The following is a 22,515-nucleotide window of genomic DNA, read 5'->3' on the forward strand; positions in this document are numbered from 1 at the left end:
AGACTTTACAATCTCTCTGTGAAACCTATTCCAGTATTTTAACACCATCACAGTGAAAAAGCCTTTTGTTTGGGTGGAATTTTTTGTATTTCAGTTTGTGCCCACTGCTTCTATTCCTGTCAATTAAAAGAGTTAAATTTCCATTTCCTTATTTCCCACATCAAACACTCTCCACTCCGACCCATCAGGTATTTAAACACATTGAATAGATTCTCCCTGAGCCTTCCCTTTTCTCTAGGCTAGGCAATGTCAGCTTTCACAGCCTTTCCTCAGATAATAGATGCCCCAATGTTTTTATCATCTCCGTGGCCCTTCACTGGACTCACTTCAGTATGTCCACGTGCCGCTTGTACCGTGGAGCCCAGAACAGGACACAGCACTCCAGAAATGGCCTCACCAATACTGAATGGAAGTGCATGAGATAATCAATTTCCAGGTGTAGGACTTTGCATTTCCCTTTGTTGAACTGCACAAGTTTCTGTTGGTCCATTTCTCCATCCTGTCAAGATCCTCTGAATAACAACAGGACCATCTCATGTGTCAACCGCTCCTCTAAATTTAGGGTGCACTCTTTCTTATTGTCTGTCAGTAGTAAAGATGTTAAATAGTACTGGGGGACACCACTAGTGACTGGGCTTCAGCAAGGTTTCAAGCCTCTGATTGCAGTCCTTTCAGCCCAGCAATTCAGGCACTTTCAGTTCTCCTCATTGTCTACTTATCCAATCTTCATTTGCTCCATTTGTCTGGGAGAATGTTATATGAGACTGTTAAAAGCTTTGTTACAGCCAAAATAAACAATATTCATAGTTCTGAATGTCTCAGATTTCCATGATCTTTCAAAGATGAATAACATCGGCCTCCTAATGGCATGGGTCAGCTTCCCCAGGTCTTTGCAAGTGCATCCCCATCAGACACCATGCACATGTGCACATCCCATTTGTTGAGATATTTGCTAACGTGATCCTCATCTACCAGGGATAAGTCTTCACTGCTCCAGGCTTTCCCACAGGTCTCAGGGGCCTGGAATTCTTGAGGTAAAATCTTACCTGTAAACTGAGGTGAAAACAATGTTGTGTAACAGCTTTTTTCATGTTCTGTGTCACCAGGTCACTGCAGTAGTGAGCCCCGCTTTCCCTCTTCTGCCTTTTGCTGCTGAGATACCTGTAGAAAACCCTCCTATTTCCCTTTGTGTCCCTCGACAGATTCAACTCCAGATGGGCACTGGCTTTCCTGATACCATTCCTGCACACTTGGACAGCATCTCTATCATCCACCTCGGTCACTTGATCCTACTTTCACCTCTTAGTGTATTAGTTCTTTATATAACTTGAACAAAACACCTTTCAAATTATGACAAACAGATTTCCTTTAGAGAGTTGTCCACATCCCCTGTCAAAGCTGAGCTGCTGTGCAGCCAAGACCCCGGAGGCAAGTGAAGATGCAGCAGACTAGGATGAGCCTAAGTGGATCTAAGGAGTAAGTGCTTGACTGGCAGGGGGCAGCACTGGGCTCCTATAGCACCAAATTCAAGCACACCACATGATCTGAAGAGAAATTCGGAGGTAGAAAGGGAAGAGGGGAGGTAGTAGGTCCTGTAGAGTGACACAAAAATCAGATGTTGCATTGTAAGCATGAAATGGCACAAATTACATTGTGCCATTTCTCACACATTATCAAAACTGACATTGAATTTCAGTTTCATTAGAAAATGTTACTACTCCCAGAGGCCTATTAGCTGACAGAGTAATAGCGTTGGAAAGATTTAAAGAAGCACAAAATATTTTGATAGAGAGACAAAAGAATAATCTATGGCATCAGAATGAACTTAATGATACTAAAAAGGGAGGAGCAACTAAAAGGACGGAAAAAACAACTTAAACTGGCTGGTTAGCAAGCAGCAAAAAAGAAAAACTGGATATGTTTTTAAATAAAAAAGTGTAAGTCGATTCTCAAGTCAGTATAAACTGACATAATTCCATTAATATTGCTCAGTTAACAGTTTTGTTGCACAAGCTAAGTTCCCCGCTTGAAATTGATGCTGTAGGCTGGTCCTCACAGAGAGGAAAACACACCTTAACTGAACTTTTATCCATGGAAGGGTTTCAGGCTCAGACACAGTATAAAGGATCTTGGGTTTTTTTGAAGCAACTATGTTCAGTTTTCTAATCAGAAGTTTCTATTTTTGGATTCTAACTTTTACAGTACTGTCCCACTCCTCTACAATGAACACTTACCTTCTTTAGCTCTTCCTGAATACTTCTGCCATTTTCCTCTGAGGACAAACTCTCCTTCTGGTTTTCAGGATCCATTCCAGGTTCTGACTCTTGTTCTTCACCAGAAGATGTTTCCTTGTCACTCATTTTAGCAGCAAGCTGAAATAACCTGGATTTAAGCTCCTCCTCCATAAGGTCAGGCTTGATATTATGGTGCTGATCTTCATTGCTTATATCTGTCTCTGATAAATCATCAAAATCCTACAAAGAAATTAGAAGAACCATATAATTCCTGCATAGGCACAGAAAGAAAAAACAGCTTCCTAGAAAATTATGGGTAAGATCACCCTGCAGGGAAGCTAGACAGAGAGCACACTAAGTGTTCTGATAAAAAAAGGAATGACAGTAAACCAACACTTGTTGGATTATATTTATCATTCCTGCTTATTTTCATATTCCCTAAAAAGGAACTATGAAAATCATTAGGTATCTGTGTGCAACTAATAAAATACGTCGAAGTGGCATTTCCCATTCCCAGCACTGCCATCACTCTCAGGTGTGGTGCAGGTAAAGTGAGTTGTGGCAATTAAATAACCTGTGACCTCGCAGTTGTGTTCAGCTTTCCGTTGAAAGCTGTGCTCACATTCCCTGACTGCTTGGTCTTGAGCTTTATCTGTGTTCTTCTTAAAGATGACTGGAAACAAGTTCGGAAAAATCTCTCTTTTATTACATGACAGTGCTTAAGATTGTCAGTTTTCCCAGTGATTATTTGCATAGGTGGATCCTCTACAGAGACAACTGTTTTCCAAATGCCAACTTCCTTGGAACAAGTTCAATCTTCAGGAGCACTTTCTTTTCTGACTCTTGGATCCTTAAATGTGGGAAACACTTAGAGGGTCAGTCACATACAGTGGGTGTTACAGACTTGATCACAAGTCCCTTACTTTGGAGGTTGAAGAGAAGTAAAGCAAAATCTTTTTGTAAATCTGCTTAGCAGGGTGCCTGCCCAGCATTTAATAATGTGGAAAGGGCGGGGTAGTTTTGTCAGCGCTTGCAGAAGATCTGAGAATATCTCTTAGTTGTTCTGAAAACTAATGCCCAGGTACACACTAATTCATTGTCTGGATCTGTGCTGTCTGATAAGGACCCAATTTGGCCTGATTTTCACTACCGTTCCTGGAGAGAGACAGGCATCTCCCAGAGCAACTTGTTCCACCTATAGTGGTTAACTGCCTTCTGGAAATGTTCTCTCTCTGCTGACTGCTAAGGGAAAGTTTTGAACCGTTAGATAGTTTGAAAGTTTTGAACCGTTAGATAGTTTGTTCAGTATTTCAGCCAAGTCCATAAAGTAAGATGGAATTAGGTGGTTCTAAAAGTGATGAATTCTTTGAAATGGAGCATAATCGTGCAGAACCATCCAGAAGAAGGCTGTGAAGAATTCAGCCCGGCACCAGAGTGGTAGGCACATCTCAGCAGGTCTAAAGGGATGATTTGAAGCAATTCTCAGACAGCAAATTATTCGTATTTGCTTTACGCTTTCATACTGTGACAGGATCAGACACTGCTGAAGAGACTAAAAGCTGTGTTCTCTCTACCATTCATTTGGAAATACATAAATAGGAGATTTGCTTTGCACAGTTACTCTCTCTGCAGCTATAGCAGCACTGCTTATGGATGATCCAATTACCTCCAGTTCTCACAGGAAATGTTAACCCTGCCAACTCCCTCACAAACCCTACTTGCCAAAGTGCTTTTAATGGATTGACATTTTGTGTTCATAATGTCAGTTCTCCTCTCTCACACAGTACACTGTACTGTAGTGTCAAGCACTTTCACAGTTTTCTGGACAATTTTTGCCTGCAATTATTTGCAGTTCAATCAATTACGCAACTAAGTTATTGCTTTATAGTTCACCTTCAGGATGCAGAAGGCCCTTCTAGAAAATCAGGATTTGAAAGAAAAATAGAAATTTGAAAACTACAATAGTAGTGGAACCATGAGTTTGTGCTGAAATTCTTTTTCCAAACAATCAGCTTTTGCAGAATAAAAAGCTTTTTCTGCCAAATGAACATTGAAGCTGTTCAATGATCAAGAATAAGATCTCAAATCAGTGTGTTTCCACGTTAGTTTTATAATACGATATGCTTTTATATACATGTAGAAAAGTGGTGCATTTCACAGTTTTTATTAAAAATCTGTATTTATCATAACAGTGCTTCCTCAAGTTGTAAGTAGAGATGGGTTTTTTCAGACATATCTTGCATGCTATTCAACAACTCATTACAACTCACAAATACACGTATAAAATCTAGTGGAGCAGTGAGGGAGGCTGGCAGTCCAGAGAGGGAGATTTTTCCACATTTCCTCCTCCCTGCTGTACCATGACGTACTGACAGACTTCATCGTGCAGCAAGACATGCGTGATTCCTCTGGGGGCTTCCTACACAGGTCTGCTTAGCTTTAATTTTTTAGCAGCTTTATTGGAGTAGCAATGCACACATACCTCCATGGGAAGCACCACTACTTAATTTAAAGTATCCACATTAACAACAGCGGAAAGACAATGTCTCTTGATCCTGAAAATATACCAGTTTTCATAGGATCACACATAGCAGAACCTTTTGGGTTGATCTCTACCACCTCTATACAAAGCTCAGCAAAATCCTGTAAAGCCTTGCAGCTCATTTCCCATATATTTTGGAGGAAGGCATGGCAGGACAACATTGTCAAATTGCTCAGATTGAGGAGGATAAAAAAATTGAGGTAGTTTTATGAAACAAGGTGAGTGAATGTAACAAGCTAGTGCTACTGAAATAGTCATCCTGAAGCCTCCTCCCCTTTACTTGGTTGAAAGGTGTTGTGCAGGCTTGGCAAAGGGGTCCAAATGTGTGCTAAATCTGACAAGGGAGAGAGTGGACTACACTGGAAGCAGATGGAGGGAAGGCAGGAAGGCAAACAGGACGGAGGTATTCCTCTTTTGGCAACAGCAATCTGCAACCTTAGCCACACGTCACACCATTACAGAAACAATACAAATACTAGCTTGTGCTTCAACGCATATACAATTTTTTCCTAATTTTCTGGGAAACTTAGAGAGCTTTTTGCTACATCTGCCAGCACAGGTAAGAGTCACAAGCTGCCTTGGCAACCCAGAGGTCTCATTCCACATCGGCTAAATTTGTGTTTTGAATTACACATAATTTCTTGGGAGAGGACTCACCTTGAGAGTATTGATTATATTACAGCTGGATTCAGGCACATGCAGAGATAATGATATCTTATACTGCTACACTTTGTGGTTTCTGTTACTGTAGGCTACTTGATTTGTGTGTTGGGCTTTTCAGATAGTAGCAGTGAACTATTTGTGAGGAGATTATACATCTTTCATGGACTGACATTAAAAAATGCATTAGAAACCATGACAATAATAAAAAATAAATAAATTGAAAGGTACTCCTATTATTATTTATTTAATAGATACTGCCTTAAACTTCATTATTCTCTACTGTTCACATTTTCACTCCTTCTGTTACGTTTAATGACATCTTTGTGTCATTACACAAATCATCGTCTAAATTCCCATTTGCATTTATCAGCAACATATAATATTAATGTCTGCAAACAAGAATAAAGGGCTATCATTTTATCTGAAAACTGAGCTTTAGTGAGGGCCTGGCAGACTGACACAGCCACGAACCCAGTCTTACTAAAAGAAAACCAAGTGTCTCTATGCAAGCATAAGTCCTTCAGCAGACAATGAAGAAGCAAATACACTTCTCCTCATACACACTGTCCAAATCCTTGTATGGAAATTACTCATGACTCAGTGTAATCATAGTGAACAACAATAACAAAAAAAGGCCCCAAAATAAAGCAAGCAAGCAAAGTAGTGATTTGGAGGCTCCAGAACCAAATCCTGTTAAACTATAAACTCCTGACGGAAAGTTCCCTTCCTACAGGAAACCAAAAATCAGAGACTACAATTTTTAGGAGAATACACGAATTGTGAGGTTTGCAGACAGTTTCTTTGTGGTAAGAGCCAGTGTAATTTTAGGGCAGGTATTTTCAATAAATACATCCCAAGCGCCATCCCGTGGGGACCGGCAGTCTGACAGTGCTCACCCCTCACCTGGCGGCAGGGCAGGAGGACTGTAATTAACAGGTGGGGTCTCCTGATCAAAGAAGCAAACTCATAACGAGGACACTTCTTTCACTCCAAGCAATTAAGCCACTCCACTTTCCATCAGAAATATAAGAACTGCAGGTACATTAAGCAGCATATCCTCCTCTCAAAAAGATAATGAAAACCAATATCGCAATATTATTATTACTAATAACATCAACTATTAATATAACTATTAATATTAAAAACAGACGAGGATTAGTGGTTTGAGTGTACAAAAAGTTACAATTTGAAAAATAATCATTATTAAAAGCAAGGTTGCACTTCCCAGTACAGTTTCCACAGGAACATAAGTCTTCTGTGGTACATAAGCAATCAGGTTATCAGAAAATTATTATAGTAGGACCTTGGTTTTATCAGGACAGTTTTCATGTCTTGCTTCATGACTATGTTTACAGCATCTCTACATGCATCTCAGCAAAGTAGCTTGTTCTTTTACCTATTATTAAGTGGCAGATACTCAGATACAGTACATTTTGGTATTTTTTCTCAGGTTTCCCTTATTAAGTCATTGAAGACTTTATAAAAAATTCTTTCTCAGTCACATAGTCAGCATTCCATTGTTGAGTCTAAAATATATTTTAAAAAACATGCCACAGCATTATACTAATCTAGGTACTGGATCTTGATTAAAAAATACCTGATTTTAAATTGAAATTCAGTTGTGAGTTATGAACTGACTGCAGTTGTTCCAGAACTTAACTGCTTACAATTCTCTAGACTTGGAGCAGAGAGGAGAAAGGGCCCATTTTCATTGCACTGAGAGTCTTGGAGAGCAGCAAACAAGAAAGTAACCTTCACAATTTGAAAATTAAAAAAGAAACCCCAACTTCTAGACTGCTAAACTGAAATCCTGTTCTACAATGCTGATGAAAACATAACGGTTAACGAATTATCATCTTATTAATACAATGCAGTAAAATACTATTAAAATATTATTAAATTATTAATATTACCAATATATTATTAAATTACTAATATTATTGAAAGGTTATTATTGCAATGCAGTAAAGTACTGAAAAAGTATGTTACTATACCTCAATTTACATATAATCAGTTGCTCAGTGTCTAATATCTAGGTGCAACATGCTTTAGAACAGTTTGTATGGTCTCTGCAAATTCTGTATCAGCTCGTCATGTGAAAATCTATGTCTGGTTTAAGATGGCACAGTGAATCTTCTTTAAGTCTATGCTGTTTGCAGTTCTTCACGCACCTACACTGTAATTTTGTACAAACTGTTCACATGTAGGGCTCTCCCTGCTGCAGCCTCAATCATTTTACCAAGATCAATACATTACTTTGGGGAATATATGAAACCCTGACATCCCTTTAATCTCATTTTTCTAAGCAATATAAATGATGTCTGGGTAATTCATTTTGATACCTTAAATCATATTCCTTACACTCGTGATCATTTTAATTGCTTCCTAGAATTATTCAACCATGCAACATCCTTGCTATAAATTGTGGTATTCAGTCCTGTTCCCAGCAGTGTTTGTGTACCAGAGGTTGGAGTAACAGTTCTACAAATGTGAGCACTGGCTGTCCAATCAGCCACCTGGAGGGGTGTGCGTCCCCCCAAATACAAACTAAATGCATGCAAACCCACCCATACATAAACTTCCTAGTGAGAACTTCATTGCTTTGAAAGCACTGGTGTGATCTGGAGGCAGTGTGCCCCTGCTTGCCCCACTGTGGCTGAGGGAACAGGAACAGCCTCTTTCAGCCTAAAGGGTAAAATGAAGGGGAGAGCTCCAAATCTTGTGTTTTGAACACAACAGAGAGGTTATAAGAGGCAAAGCAATGCACAAAAGACTTGGAAAGAAGAATAATTTTCTGCACCAGCTTGTACTTTGAAGAACACACTATGCGGCTGAAGGATGCCATCACATATGACTGGAAGCACCCTGCCTTTCTGACCTCCCCAGTATGAATGTTGGGCAGGTTTAGATTGGACATTAGGAAAAATTTCATCACAGAAAGAATTATCTAGCACTGGAACAGGCTGCCCAGGGAAGTGGTTGATTCACCATCCCTGTAAGTATTTAAAAGATGTGTAGTCGTGGCACATGGTCTAGTGGTGGACCCTGCAGTGCTGGGTTAACAGCTGGACCTCATGGTCTTAAAAGTCTTTCCGATCTAAATGATTCTATGATTCTATAATGTCTCCAGGACCTTCTCTGTGAGCTCAAATCTTCTATGCTCTGCAGAGCATTAGTACCCAGAAAGCCACAATATGAATACAGACACACATAGAATGTGCATAAATACACAAAACCAGAAAGGGAAATGCAGAAGTTTGTATAAAAGATATGGTCTTTGTGCAGTCCCTGGAAAGTCTTGTAATTCTGCCTGATGTTCTAAGAAGTCATTAATGGCCACTGATGTGCTGTCAGAGCACATTATCATACATAACTCCCCTTCAACAACTGTTGATTGTAAATATATGAGGACGTGTATAAATGAATCAGCACCCTAAACACCCACACCTCTGTCCTAAAAGCAGATGGAATAGATACAGAATTAACAATACTTTACCCAGCAGTAATGCCCTGCTGAAATCCTAGAATCCTAATCTCGATTTACAATCAGCTATACTGATGTCTTTCTACAGGAAATACAGGCTAGTAGCATAAGCAAAGAAAAAAATATTCCAGGCATCCTAAATTTGTTCAGATAGCTTTAAGACTGCATCAGGTTGCTTGTTGTCAGAGCCATAGAGAGAAGATGGCCCTCAGCTTCTTGCATCAGGCTTACCGTTACTCTGCTGCAGCGATGATGCAGCTGCAGGATTTAAGAGGGGTAGGACATGGGAAATGGGACTGGACAAGGGATCAATATTCTCCTCATCTAGTGTGCTTGTGCTGCTAAAAAAATTTTGGGGGACAACCACATCCCTTACTTAGTATCAGTCCCAGGCCTGGACAAACTCCAAAAAGAGAAGACTTTTTGGCTTTCTGGTTATCCAACACTTGTTTAAAAGAAATGTTTGAGAAGTTTGCTGTCTTTAAGTTGTATGATCAGTTTTTCCAAATTTGAGCTACTACTTTCTGCGGGGTTTTGCTTGTTTGTTTGGTTTTTGTTTGTTTTGTTAATCAATTGACAAATTATTTAAAGTGAGGTAGTTTGCAAACACTCACCCTAACATGTGAGAACTCCTCATAAGGTGACCAATTAAAAGCAGACATCACTTGGACTGTATTTCACAAAAAGCCCTTTCTGAATTTCTGCTTCTCATTAGCTTTATCCCTTATCAGGACATTTTCAAACACTGCACAGCAGATTCCCAGGCATATGTGTTATTTCTTATTCCAAGAACAAAGGAGTTAAAAAACCCCAAACAAACAGCACAACAAAACAGGTGATTAATTAACATTTTTTAGCTGTTGACAAATCCTGTCTTTTTTTTCTTTTTTTTTAGGAGCACTGTATTTTACAGCATTAACAATGTCTTTGATCAGATGAAAGTGGCATATTTGAGAAAGAGGCAAAGCCTACTCATGATATATGTAACACTTCACCTTTGCTTCTTTTCATTTAGGAAGCATGAGGAAGATTAAGCTTACAAGAATGCTCCACCTCCCATTCAAGATTCACATGTTATTGCCAGCATAGTTTAATTAGTTTAGCTCTTTTTGAGAGTGCATTTGCTAAGCTCAGACACAATTACCTGACTTATATTCATCTTGCTGGTTTTTGCCTGATTCTTGTCTTCACATAATTCTTCAGAGGTTGCTTTGTTCTTCCTCCACCTTCTTGATCTCTTTTCTAAATCATAATGGACTTCTTCAGTCTCACTGCTGTCTGAATACTCTAAGCTAGTTGCCTGTGGATTAAAATTTACATCCAGTTCTCCATGGAAATGTTTCTTTTCCATTCTGGGCATATCACTTTGAGTTCTGCTTTGCAACCAGAGAAGTTTGCTAGGTCCTTTAGCTTCCTGGGAAGAGTTTACTGAAGATGTTTCTGAATCAGAGAACTGTGTCTCAGTATTGGTGTATAACCCAGAGGAAGGGGAGGTCACTGCCTGGTACTGATCATTGCCATAAACCCATTTGGTACCGTACTGGGAATTGGTATAATAGAAATCGTCTGGTAATTGTCGAGGTCTCCTACGCAGCTTGTTCAAGGCCACATTCCAGTCGTAGTCATCCTCACTGTCTGAGCCCATCTCGTCATAGGCAGACACAACATTGGATTCATTCTCCAAAGCTCTGAATACCTGACTCTTTGGTTTGGCAAGCATTCGAGGACGAGGCAAAGTGACATTCTGCAAGGCTACCCAGTTTCCATCAGTGCTTTGCAAAACAGAAGGTGGACCTACGAAAATGAAACAAGAACAACTGTGATCACTCTGTGAAAGGCTCATTTTACATGACACAAGTTGGAGGATTCAACAAAACTAACAAACAAATGCAAGTATTGCTGCTACATGAACTCTTCCATGCTGAGAGCCGTGATGCTGTACTACTCAGAAGCCACCACTTAAAGTCATGGTGATGACTATTTAAAATGTGAGAGTACTTGGGCCAAATCTTTTTTTCTAAAAGAATTATTAGGAAAGGCTGACGGAACATCAGTACACAGACATGTATAAATCCTGAGTTTTGCAAATGTCTTTGATTCTGTGTGCAGTTCTGGTCCCCCAACTCGAAAAGGAAAGATGGAAAAAGGATCAGAGAAAAGCAGATTCTGAAACAGTGTCCATTCAAGGAATGATTAAGTAAGCCAGAGCTCTGTCATCAGGAGAAGAGAAGGGTGAGAGGATACAGGCTAAAAGAGATGGGGGAATCTCTTCCAACCTAACTACTAGAGGACGTGAAGTGAAGCTAGAGAAATCAAGGATCTAAACCAACAAAATAAAGAAGTGGGATGCAATGGATACCAGACCTATGGAGCTTCCTGCCTAACTTGTTATGGATGCTAGAAATTATTTGGGATAAAACAGAGATGGCTATGGACATGGAAGAGATATCCACTGACATTTACTAAATATAGAAAAACACTTCTAGATAAGTTAAAATTCTAGAGGTTCAGAGCCTACTCAGAGGCAGCATGAAAAATATGTGCTTTGTCCTAATCTTTCCTAGACTTGCTTATGGCTACCATTGCTGCTGTTGTTGTACCTTAGACTAAATACTAAATAGCTTTCTGTCTGACACAAGCATTGCTGCTCTTGTATTCTTACACTTTTTCAGAGTCTGTTTTACAACTTCAGAAGAAAAAAAAGTCACAAATATGGTGAAAAAGTGCTGTATAACTCATATAACTCAGAGAATCTATTTTTTTCTAAATTTAGATTCCATTTCTAATCAAACTTGAAAATTCCCCTCTTGGGAAATATAAATGTATGATGACTATGTTCTGCAGCAGTTTAATAAATATATAGTGCCACAGATTTACACAGTAATCTCAGCCTACTGAATGAACTTTTCAGACTTATGGATTCCTCCCATGGGTTTGAATTTACCATTTCCAGAAAATTATAGAAACTCTTAATATAAACATTAGTTTTCTCAAACTGTGAACAGAACATCATTATTTTAAAATGGACAAAGTAATATCTGGATCTGTTGTAGATGATAATTAAGAATTTTGCATTAGATGATTACAAATACTTGAATGATAAGACTATTTTTTTCCTGGTATTTTTCATAAAGTACACCACTATGCAGTAAGAAGGTGTGCTTGGTTAAAAAAAAAAACAGTATGAGCTGCACTACCACCACCAAAACAACCCCCCAAAAATAAAACAAAAATGGTAATTAAACTTGGGAGCTATGCAAGATAAAGTTTTGCATTTTTTACTCATTTGAATCCTTTTGGTTTGTTTTCACTTCCTAAGTTTCATGTCAATTCAGAAAACTTGAGAAAATACATCACTGAAGTAATTTTTACTCCTGTCTAAAAGGAAATTAAATAATACTAGTTTTCTTGTAGCAGTGACCAGTTGAGGATATAACTGAAGTCAGATTTGTAGGGAGAACTAATAACTGTTCATTGTAACCCCTGATTGTGGAGAAAAAGAAAGAATACAAGCTATCAAGCATAAGAAACTTCTGCTTGTTCAGTCTTTCTAACTGTGCTGGATTACAGGATTATCTTGAGAGAAAGAAGACCTTTCCTTAAAAACGTTGTTCCTTCAAACAAAATATAAATCTCCAACAGGAATTGAATTCAGCTGCACATTATACAAATGTAAGAGAGTGCCACATACTTTTTTCTCCCCCAAACCACATCCCCTTATTTTGTTTAACAACAACACAGGAGAATCAGTCAAACAATCTCCGTTAACTGAAGAAAGGACAGGGTAGTAGTTGATTACATCTTAGGGGGCAAGCAGGGTAGAAAGCCACTGAGAACTCTATATTCAGAAGGCTGACTCAGTTTTATCCCAGCTTCAAGCATTGTCAAGTGCTCCCTTACTGATTTTTCAAAACAAAGTCACTTGCTCGAAAGAATCAATTTTGCACACAATTCTTTGGGCATAAGCTATAATTCATCCATGTGAAAATGAAAAAAAGATTTAAGAAGTTTCATTGTTAAACTATTGATAAAAGGGAAAAACCCCCACAAAGTCATGATTTGGCTCTTGAGTCATCACTTAAACCAATACAACTGTAATCAAAATGAATTGTGAACTCATTGATGTTATCACTTCAAACTCTTAGTTGAGATTTCTTTGGTTTTCTGAATCCTAATACAGAGCTGCTTATTACTGCATAGGTGAGACCATATTTACACATATTAGCACAATCAGCTATTTTCTGTAAGCTCAATAGGCACCACAATTTCATCACAAATGTGGTTTTTACATGAAAGAAGCAGAACAAATCCTCTGAGTAGAGCACCTGAAAAGAAACTGTGTCAATTTGTCATTCTGCTGTGGTTAAGCAACTGTTAAGTACTAAATTGCTCAACAGTTGAATTCAATGGGATTGAAGTGGGTTCTTAAATTTAAGCACCAAATTAACTGCTTTACTGAAAATAGGCCTTCCACTAAAATGCCCAGGAGAACAAGGCTTCTGACAGGGGGTTGAATGAGCAGTTCACAAAGTGATGCATATTTAGTTACGTCAGATTTTAATACTACTTTACTAAAAATTTCCTTCTGGGGGGAAGGAGGGGTATTGAAACTGTCTAAATTTCAGTATCCCAAGTTATCTACTGGCATAACAGATAAATAAATTGAATGGATGGGTAGTCCCCATGCCTGGTCTCCACTAAACCCAAACACATATTTTGGCTGCTTCTGCTTGCCAGCCCCTAGTGAGCCAGCTGTGGGGGTCACAGCACCAGTAAACACCCTATGAAAGAGAAGTTTTCCGCCTGTGTAGCTTGCCACAGGGGTCAGATAGGTTCTACAGCTGTTAGAAGAGAAGAAGCAGGAACAAACAGACTCTGTCATGGGAGGACAGCACCTGGAGCCAGGGAATGCTGCTACAGTGAGCAGTTCAGCTCTTCCCCTTGTGCAGCTGTAGGGTGAAAACTAACCAACTCTTCTGTGCACCTGTTGCCTGGTGCTGCCCTCCTGTCCTTATGTCATCTTGAAGTAAGCAGGGAATTGCATTCTATCCCAGGGTGCTGCTTCAGGAATGGGGCTGACTTGGAAAGCTGCTCATGATCCATCATCCGTATTTACATCCATACCTAACACATGATGACAGAGGACAGATCTAGGGAAACTGTTGGTCTGTGAAGTTCCTATTCACATAGCTTTCTCAAACTCATATAGAAGCATCAGTTAGTAGGGCTGCACATTTGTGAATTCATCAGGGTTGAAAATAAAGTTGCAAGGGGGAATTCTAAATGTGAATTATTTCAATGCTTGGTTCACCGTGTAACCTCATGAACAGTTACCCTGTGCAAACAGAAGGGACACTGTGGACAGCTGCAAACTCCTTCAACTGGAGGACAGATTACAAAGAAGGGTCCTTGGACTCTTGTGTCTTAGAAGCTCTGAAATGTATCCAAACTGGTTGCCTAATTTTTGCGACAATCCGAAATCAACTCCATAAAGGCCTAAATTTTTAATCCTTCTTTTAGATAATAAAGGTAAGATAAGCAATGACACAGCTCAATGAAATAGTGACACAGCATCATCAAATATACATTTTGCATGTGACTTCTGAAAGCACAGAGGTCAGCAGAAATGCCCTGGAGAAGGTCCTTGCTTTAAGTTGTATTTATTCCACATGTGAGTGAGAACTAAAAAAAAGAATCTTATTCGTACTAGAAATATTTACTTGTTTCATTTAGCCTGTCCACACTCTTCCAGCTGGGTAATGGAGAAAGTTTGTGTTCCTTCTGCTTCCTGGACTGCCCTTTTTGCTGCCTCTGAAGAGCCTCGGTCACAGATGATGCAGAGTCTTGTCCTTTACTGGTCGTATCTTCACTAGCCAGGGAGAATGCAGACTGAGACCTCTGTGGGATTAAAAATCAAAGAGTATAATTTAAAAATAGAAATACTTAATTATCCAACTCTTTACCGTAATCAATATTCAGTTACCCAGGGAAGTGTGGGATCTGCTAGCATCACAAATGGAATTTAATGTATTCAGAAGAATTGTTTCAGCATTAGATTGCTTATTTATGTGCATTTCTGATGCTATGCAAGGAGGCAGGAAATTTTTTATACTCTCACGGGCCAAATGGAAAGAAATAATTGAGGTGAAGTTCTTGGGAATGTGCTTGGTGAGGACTGATATCTAACTGCTGTGACTCAAGTTAGTCAAAAGGGATCTCACTGTGGTGAGACATGATGATGTATTGTTGGCTTAACAGGCCATCTGGTGTAACAATTTGCAGAAGTTAAAAATTAAAAAAAGCAAACAAACAGCCTGTTCCTCAGAAATAGATATGCAAGTCAAATGATTTAGAATTCTATTTGCTAGGACATACATATCACCCAATATGCTGAGCAGTTTTATGCAGTCTTACTAATGAAGTCAACATAGCCTACAGTTGCACATCTATTTATTTCTAGGAGGGTCACATTTCAAGTGAAAATAAGGTAAAATACTGTTGTGATTGTTGATCAGCCCTGACTACTATTGAGGGGAAGGGACTTTCCTTTTATTTCACATAAATAGACCAGACATTTTAGTTTTGACTTAAGCACAGAGGTAAGCAACAGAAGACATTTAAATTTGGCCATTTTAAAAAGCTGTGAAAGCTGGTAGTGTCCTACTGATTTCAGAACTCACACTTGCATATCAAATCACATATGTAGTTCTAGAAACAAGGCTACAGAGATCAAGTCAAGTTGCCTTTGCAGCAGAGTCAGCAGAAGACTGTATACACCGGGGATTCATTAAGAAGTGTGCTTCCAAGTGGCTCAGCTGCTTTGCATAGGCCAAGTTGGCACCCTCAAATCTTTGTACATTTTTGCTGATGTTCAAATTACAGATAATTAACTAAAACTGTTACTCTCAAAAGGGCCAGTCTTCGTCTGTATCAGAGCTCTGCTTTGCACTGGTGCAGATGAGGTAAAGGGGAACTTGACTTTCAGCTATTTTCAAGTCCCTCCAATTCCCAGGACAGTATAAGCTTTGCTAGGAGTCTTGCTGGCTTGAAAGCCACAGTAACAACACTTTCTGGCTGCACTTCCTCCCATCTGAAATGCTCCTGTATGAGACCCATAGCAGAAGATTTAATTAACTGCAAATCTTCCTGTATCCTTGGCTCAGTGATGTGATTTCATAACAAATTTGGTAAAAAGAAACACGGCTAAGCACAAGGGTTTAGTTTGGCTTCTGAATTCTAGAGGAAAAGCCAGAATTATTGCCCTAGAATCAAATAATTTCTGTAACTGCAATGATCGCATAACTTTGTTGATCTCTTCCACAGTAAGACACAGGTCCTAATGGGATGCATTGGACTGTTTCCTTTCAAATTCAGGGAATAAACTACTCACAATAAGCTCATAGTACCATATGACTTTACTACAGGGAATCTTTCAGATGAATCACTATTTTTAGCCTACATTTTATTCAAGTGTATATTTAGGCTGTTTCAAACCAAACTTTGAACTAGATCTTCAACTGATCAAGTTCATCTGAATCCTCCTTAACTTGTAAAAGGGTTAATAATTTAACACAATACATACAGTTACATAAATTGTTTTGCTATAGGAAATTTGCTCATTAACTTTGATTTCATCCTGTCAGGATATATGGGCAATATAAGCTCTTCTGCCACAAGTTGCCACCCGAACTATGATGAGTTTTAACTGTGCTGTGGTTCACTTCCCTTCATTGTAAAGCAAGAACTACCAAACCTCCCATGCTTTCAACAAATTAGGTCCAGTACATATCTGTCATATCCTTTGATATCTTTTTGTTAAAGTTGTTACATTCTGAAAGCAGTAAGTTGTCACTATTTTCACAGTACCATGAATATTCCCTCAGAGCACATTTTTTTTCCATGAGAGATAAGAGATGCTGAAGACCTAGAAGAAGGAATAGCCTACAGTTTTATCAGTAGTACCTATTTTCCCTTATTACTTACAGAACTGAATTGTAAGAAGGAGAAGAAGAATATCAGAAAAAACTGAAGTAGTCTATGTAACAATAACCTGGACTCAGATAATGACAGTAACATGTTTTTGTTATTATGTAAAATCTGCAGTTTTGACAACTTTTCTGTTTTGTTTAAATGTCAGCTTCTCCCGTGCCTACTCACCGTCTCATAAACATCACACTAAAGGCTGCACTGCAATGGTGGCAGCATCTGCACTTTGCTCTCAACTAACCTGAGAGTTGCCAGCAGATAACCCTGACAACACAGAACTTGGCATGGGCTGCAAAACCCCGCCCATGGAGCTGGGCACTCCTGCCCCCAGACCGATGCTTGCACAGCAATGCTGCAATTAGCACTGTTCGAGCAATTTAAAGCTGGCTCAGGTGCGTCTACGCTATAGGGCAGATAGAGCTTTCAGAAGGACTAGGAGATACACAACAGCTTGAAGGATTTGAAAAGGAGAAGAGCATGAAAGGCCTGATGAACAAAAGGCACTGAAAAACAAGGAAGTGCATAAAAGAAATCAGACGCAGTCCCATGTGGTATAGTAGACTAGGATCTGAAATAAGCTTATCCAAACAAGCTTATCTAAAAAATCAAGCTGATTTTTTAAAATTGTGTGCTAAAACTTTTGCATCAGATCAGAGGGAAACTGCTCTTCACAGTTTCTGCAAGCTCTTTGTGGTGAGAAGGAAATTGGTATTTTCCGGAAACTACTGCTAATTCCCAGGAAATCTGATCTAAATACAGGAAGGGGTAAAGCTTTTGGTGCCTTCAAAGTTTGGCTTGAACCCATCCTTGGAGTGTCAATAGCCAAGTCTGGTGTAGGAACAGGAGAGAAGCATATTCTGGCATGAGAACAAATCAGTCTAAATTAGCATAAACTAGCCTTATTTTTCAGAGCACAAAAGCAAATGTTTGTCTACAAGTTCATCTCCAATCAATTAGCAGCCTGACTGGTGACTCTATCTGAAATGCAAATGACTCAAGACCTCATTTTGTTGTTTTTGCAATAAAGAGCAAATGACAAAGTTAGTTATTTTGTGTGAGACTACGCAGCAGAAGCCCTAATCTTGCCTGACACATTTGCACCAGCTTCGACTCTTCATCCCTACAGCTACAGCATGGGCTTCAGCATGGGCTACCTCCCCTGTACATGCCTGTCCATGCTGCTGACTTCACTGCTGCACTTACCAGCAGCAGAACTAGTTACTGTGCTGCATTTGTGTCTCCCTTCCTCACACAGGTAACAGCCCACCTGTAGATCCAGAGGGGATATTTTTCCCTTGGAGACATTTGTACAGGAAGGAAAACACTGAACATAAGGGAACAGGATTGAGAAGCTGGTGCTCCATATATTCTCCCTGTGCACGGATGCAGGCAAGTCCTGGAGGTAAGGCCAGCTACCACAGTAAGCTCTTGGATCAGTTTGCATTGGAACAAGGGATATTTACTGATCAAACGAAGGAACCATGCCCCTCCATCTTTACCAATTGCCTACATACTTGAACTGCAACAAGATCTCAGAGCAGAAGAACCAAAAGTATCCAAAAAACACGGGAGCCTAAATACAAATTTCAAAAGAAGGCAGGAATGTAGGAACTTTGGCACCTATTGACATGAGATGTGAAGAAGGGAGTTAAAGTTACCCAGTGTCTTTTCTAACCAGAAGTTCTGGTTCATCAGCAAGAAAAGCCCCCTATCAGGCAGGTGCTATTTTAGGTGTACTTTTGTGTTATGAATTAAAAGGCTGCCCTGTAAGCTTGTGGTCAGACACTGCTAGTTTCTGCAGTAAATTAGTACATCAGCAGATGGCATTGCAGCCCAGCAGGCCATTTGCTGTGCTCACTGCACACACTCCACGGAGGCATGGGCTGCATGCTGGAGTGCTGTGCTCTGCAGCACAGCTCACAAAATATAGTTATAGCATTGGCAAGTATTTCCAAACACTTGAGTTAGATGAGTTCCCTACAAATTCTTGCCTACTTGCATCTGCTCCAAGATGTGTGTTTCAAAATAAAATTCCACACATTATTATTCTCTTTTTTTAAATCCCTCTTCAGGGATTCCTGCTGAATAGTTATAATGTCTGGATAGAGAGAACTCAGCCTTCATATTTTACTGGGCTAGAACTAAGATGAGTCATCTGTTTACTAAATGTCCTTCAATTAAAAAAAAAAAAAAGAGATTTCTGAAGATTAAAAAAAGGAAGGGGTGAATAAAAAGTAATCACATCTTCTATTACTTAATAAATAGAGATATTCCATCTTTTGTCTATAACAATTTACCAGTTCATTCTTTTGAACACTGAATAATTGAAAACAAAACAAATAATCAAAAGAAAGAAAAGCTTTTTACAAACCATTAGTGAATATTGAGTCCAATGCTGACAATCTATGGATTCTTTACCTTGAAAAACTCCCTTATATATGTAACCATATTTTTTAGAGAGACAACATGAAGATTTTGCACTACTTCATTCCTCAAAAGATAAAAGAGTATGGCTAATTCCTCTTTCTTCTAAAGAAAAGCCAAAATGTTAATTCAAAATAGGTCCCAAAAGCAACTGATTGGACTTTACAAAAGGTATTCCGGATCACACATGTTTTTTTTTCCTTACTTCCCTCCTATTTCACCTTATTTCCACCCTTACACCAGCCTGGAGTCTGGTATAACTAGTTAAACAGTAAATTATTCTGCAGTTATTTAGAGTAGATCAAAGACTCTCCCAGCTTCAGGAGGGACTGAGAACTCCGGGTGCCACAAGGCAGCTGCAGGGTCACCACAGCAGGAGCCCTTGCAGGGCTGAGGATGGGTACCTTTGGATTTGGGCAGCTGAATCCTGTGCTGTGCAAGCTCTGACCTGTGGGGTATATATTAATTTGAGCTTTCAGGACTACCTTGTTTATTCAGGGAAGCAACCTAGAATTGACTGCATAAACTCGGATGACTTAAATGCAACCTTATCTTATCCCTCCCCGGTCCTCACTCGCAAATTCTGCAGCTATGCCTGACAGCAGTGCAGCAAAACCCCTTGCCTGCTTCTCAGCTGTGCTTTATGGACATAATCAATGCACAGACAGAAGCAGCAAGTCTGGTAGCAAATACAGTAGCAATCCCTAAGCATCAACAGCTTCTTATCCTTTGGTAAGAAAACTCCCACACCAGGAAGGAGCCAGTCTGAGCTTGCAAATGGTGCCACTCTGCCACAACCTATTTATCCCTGGAAGTGATTTTCGCTCTGCTCAAATGTATGCAGTCCAGACATTTAGCAGTGGGAGTGAAATACCAAGGGCTTCAAGCATCTGTTCCTTAGTTAATCTTGTATGTGGCAAAGGATCTGTTAACAACCTTCTGAAAAAGGGCAAGAACAGGCAGATGAATGGAAGATTTTCACAGTCAATTGAAAGAAAGCTCCCTTCTTCATGTCATGACCAAAACCTTTGTGGAATATCACAGCCATCAGGGAAAATCCTTAAACAGCAGGCTGGGAGAAAGCAAAGATGACTGCTCCCTGTCCTGCAAAAGCCTTAGAGCATACGACCTTCTACAGTCTGCCCAAATTGTTTCTTTGTTCACTAGTGACACAGACATAGCCTGGCTGCACTGAATCATTTCTATCCTTCTCCTTGCCTCTTAGACAGCTGATCCCCTTAAAAGCACTGTTCCTTTAAAAAAGAGTACAAAAATTATGATTGGTTAATCAGGAATGGGTCTGTCAGCAGGATGAATTGCACAGCTGTATAATAATACACAGAGCCACATTTGGGTGCACATTTATTTTGGTTCAGTTTGGATTGGCTGACCTTGATGATCCAGAGACGGAGGGAAGGGTTGTAAAGGAGAGAGACAGGAGGTTATTCCCCAGTAAACCTATAGCTACTGGGCATGCAAGTAGCCTTAAACCAATACCCACAGTGTTTGAGGGACTGCCCTTTCCCCCCTCCCTCTGGCCTCACATATGAAAGTGCTACAGCTTTGATTGAAAGGAATTCATAAGCTAATAATAACAGATATTATATATTGTATGAAATTCAGTTTCATACATATGGTTTCGTACATATTCATATGGTTTTGAATATGAGTATAAACATCCTTTTATTGTACTTACAGAGCTAACAATTAGGAAAGTGTTAGGAGCATAAAATATAATAGTTCGATCAACATAATGGGTTTATGTGAACAAGTTTACTGAACTTTGTGGAATAGAGGCAGATATACCAATGCAACTGTAATTCAAGTAGTGCCTTTACAAGGTACCCTTGTGCATTTATCCATTACTGTTCCTCATATGTTCACCCATTCTTTTTTCCTCCTCCCAAATTTGGAACATTGTATAACTCCTTAAAAAAAACCCAAACAAAACCCCAAACACTTCCCAGTTGCATAAAACCTTTATTTGAAGACATTACTTGTGGAAGAAAAACTTAAGCAACAGCAAAAGCCAGATCCCTGGTTCTGGTGTAGGACAGTATGATTTCCATTTGCTACTACTGCATGCCTCTGGGAGAGTGCGTGCATATAGGAGGGTAGGGGGAGGAGGTGAGCTGGCATCTTCGTCTGAAGTCTAATTGCAGCCTCACACACAAACTTACCATTTTTGTCAAGTGAATACTCTTCACTAAACACAATTATTCTTTTTTTATTAATCTCTAGGTGTCTCGGTTCCCTATGCAACCCTTTATGTCCTGTTCTGACCCTCATCAACAAAGTTGTGCTCAGCACAGCACGCACCCATCAGAGAGAATTGCTATATCTCCTACTCAAACAACCAACTGACAGAGGAAATCTTAAGTGTTCTGTGTTTATTTGCTTCTTGCTGTGACAACATACACCCTGCTTTAATCTAAAAATAAAGTAAGACTTGTCAGGAAGCCTAGGTGTGGTTTTAAGTTAGACCTGAAAATTCTGAGATACCCAGGAATAAAGCTGGGAGAGCAACATATGATTTAAATTACTTGGAAAATAACATTATAGAATGACCACCCATCTCTGTCCTCTCTCCTACTCCCTTAATACTGCCTTCATACCTATCTTTTTTGAGAGTAAGTGTAGTGCAGCTAAACATAGGCCTGCATGGGCTTGATCATGTACCTAGCATCCAAAATTGTCTTCTTGAATGTTTGTCAAGTGTATGGGTAGTATTATGAAACCAAAAATCAGTAATCTTATGCTAGAGATACATCTCGAGATGAAGTACAAACTTGAACTATACAAACAACTTTAAAAGGACAGCGCTGTTGTGTTTAGCCTTGCACTGATTATTTAGAGACCTGAGCCTTAAAAACTACTAGCAGTTGCTGAATCAGAACAGCAAAAGTAGTTGTATCCTATCTCTCTGCAGCAGTGGAAGGAGGGAAATCAATCAGATTACTACAGGCAGGGCTGTCTTAATCTGAAATCCAGATCACTTTTGCAGTGAGATTACAATATTACAATGTCATCTGTGAAGTCAGCAGATGTCAGTGTTATCTGCAATCTGGAAAGTACTTAGAGAAAGTTGGATTTTCAAATAATAAATATTAATAAAAAAGACCCTTTTTTAGAGCACTCAAAATGTACTGTTCTTTCCTATTCTGTGCAGAGAAGATGGTGCT

At 39.4% G+C, this 22,515-nt stretch overlaps 1 protein-coding gene across 5 annotated transcripts in view; it reads right to left on the minus strand.

The window, feature by feature from the left end:
- MYRIP (myosin VIIA and Rab interacting protein) overlaps window positions 1-22,515 on the minus strand; it is a 212,958-nt gene that overhangs the window by 22,415 nt on the left and 168,028 nt on the right. For all 5 annotated transcript variants that reach the window (XM_051789215.1, XM_051789214.1, XM_051789211.1 and 2 more), the window contains 3 exons: window positions 14,644-14,821; window positions 10,068-10,717; window positions 2,235-2,474 (listed from right to left, as the gene is read on the minus strand). In XM_051789215.1, the coding sequence (XP_051645175.1) occupies window positions 2,235-2,474; window positions 10,068-10,717; window positions 14,644-14,821 (1,068 nt within the window). The remainder of the gene's footprint in view (window positions 1-2,234; window positions 2,475-10,067; window positions 10,718-14,643; window positions 14,822-22,515) is intronic.

The sequence above is a fragment of the Manacus candei genome, unplaced genomic scaffold (genome assembly GCF_025592945.1).
Source record: "Manacus candei isolate 608988 ecotype Guabito, Panama unplaced genomic scaffold, ASM2559294v1 h1tg000026l, whole genome shotgun sequence".
Classification (NCBI taxonomy): domain Eukaryota; kingdom Metazoa; phylum Chordata; class Aves; order Passeriformes; family Pipridae; genus Manacus; species Manacus candei.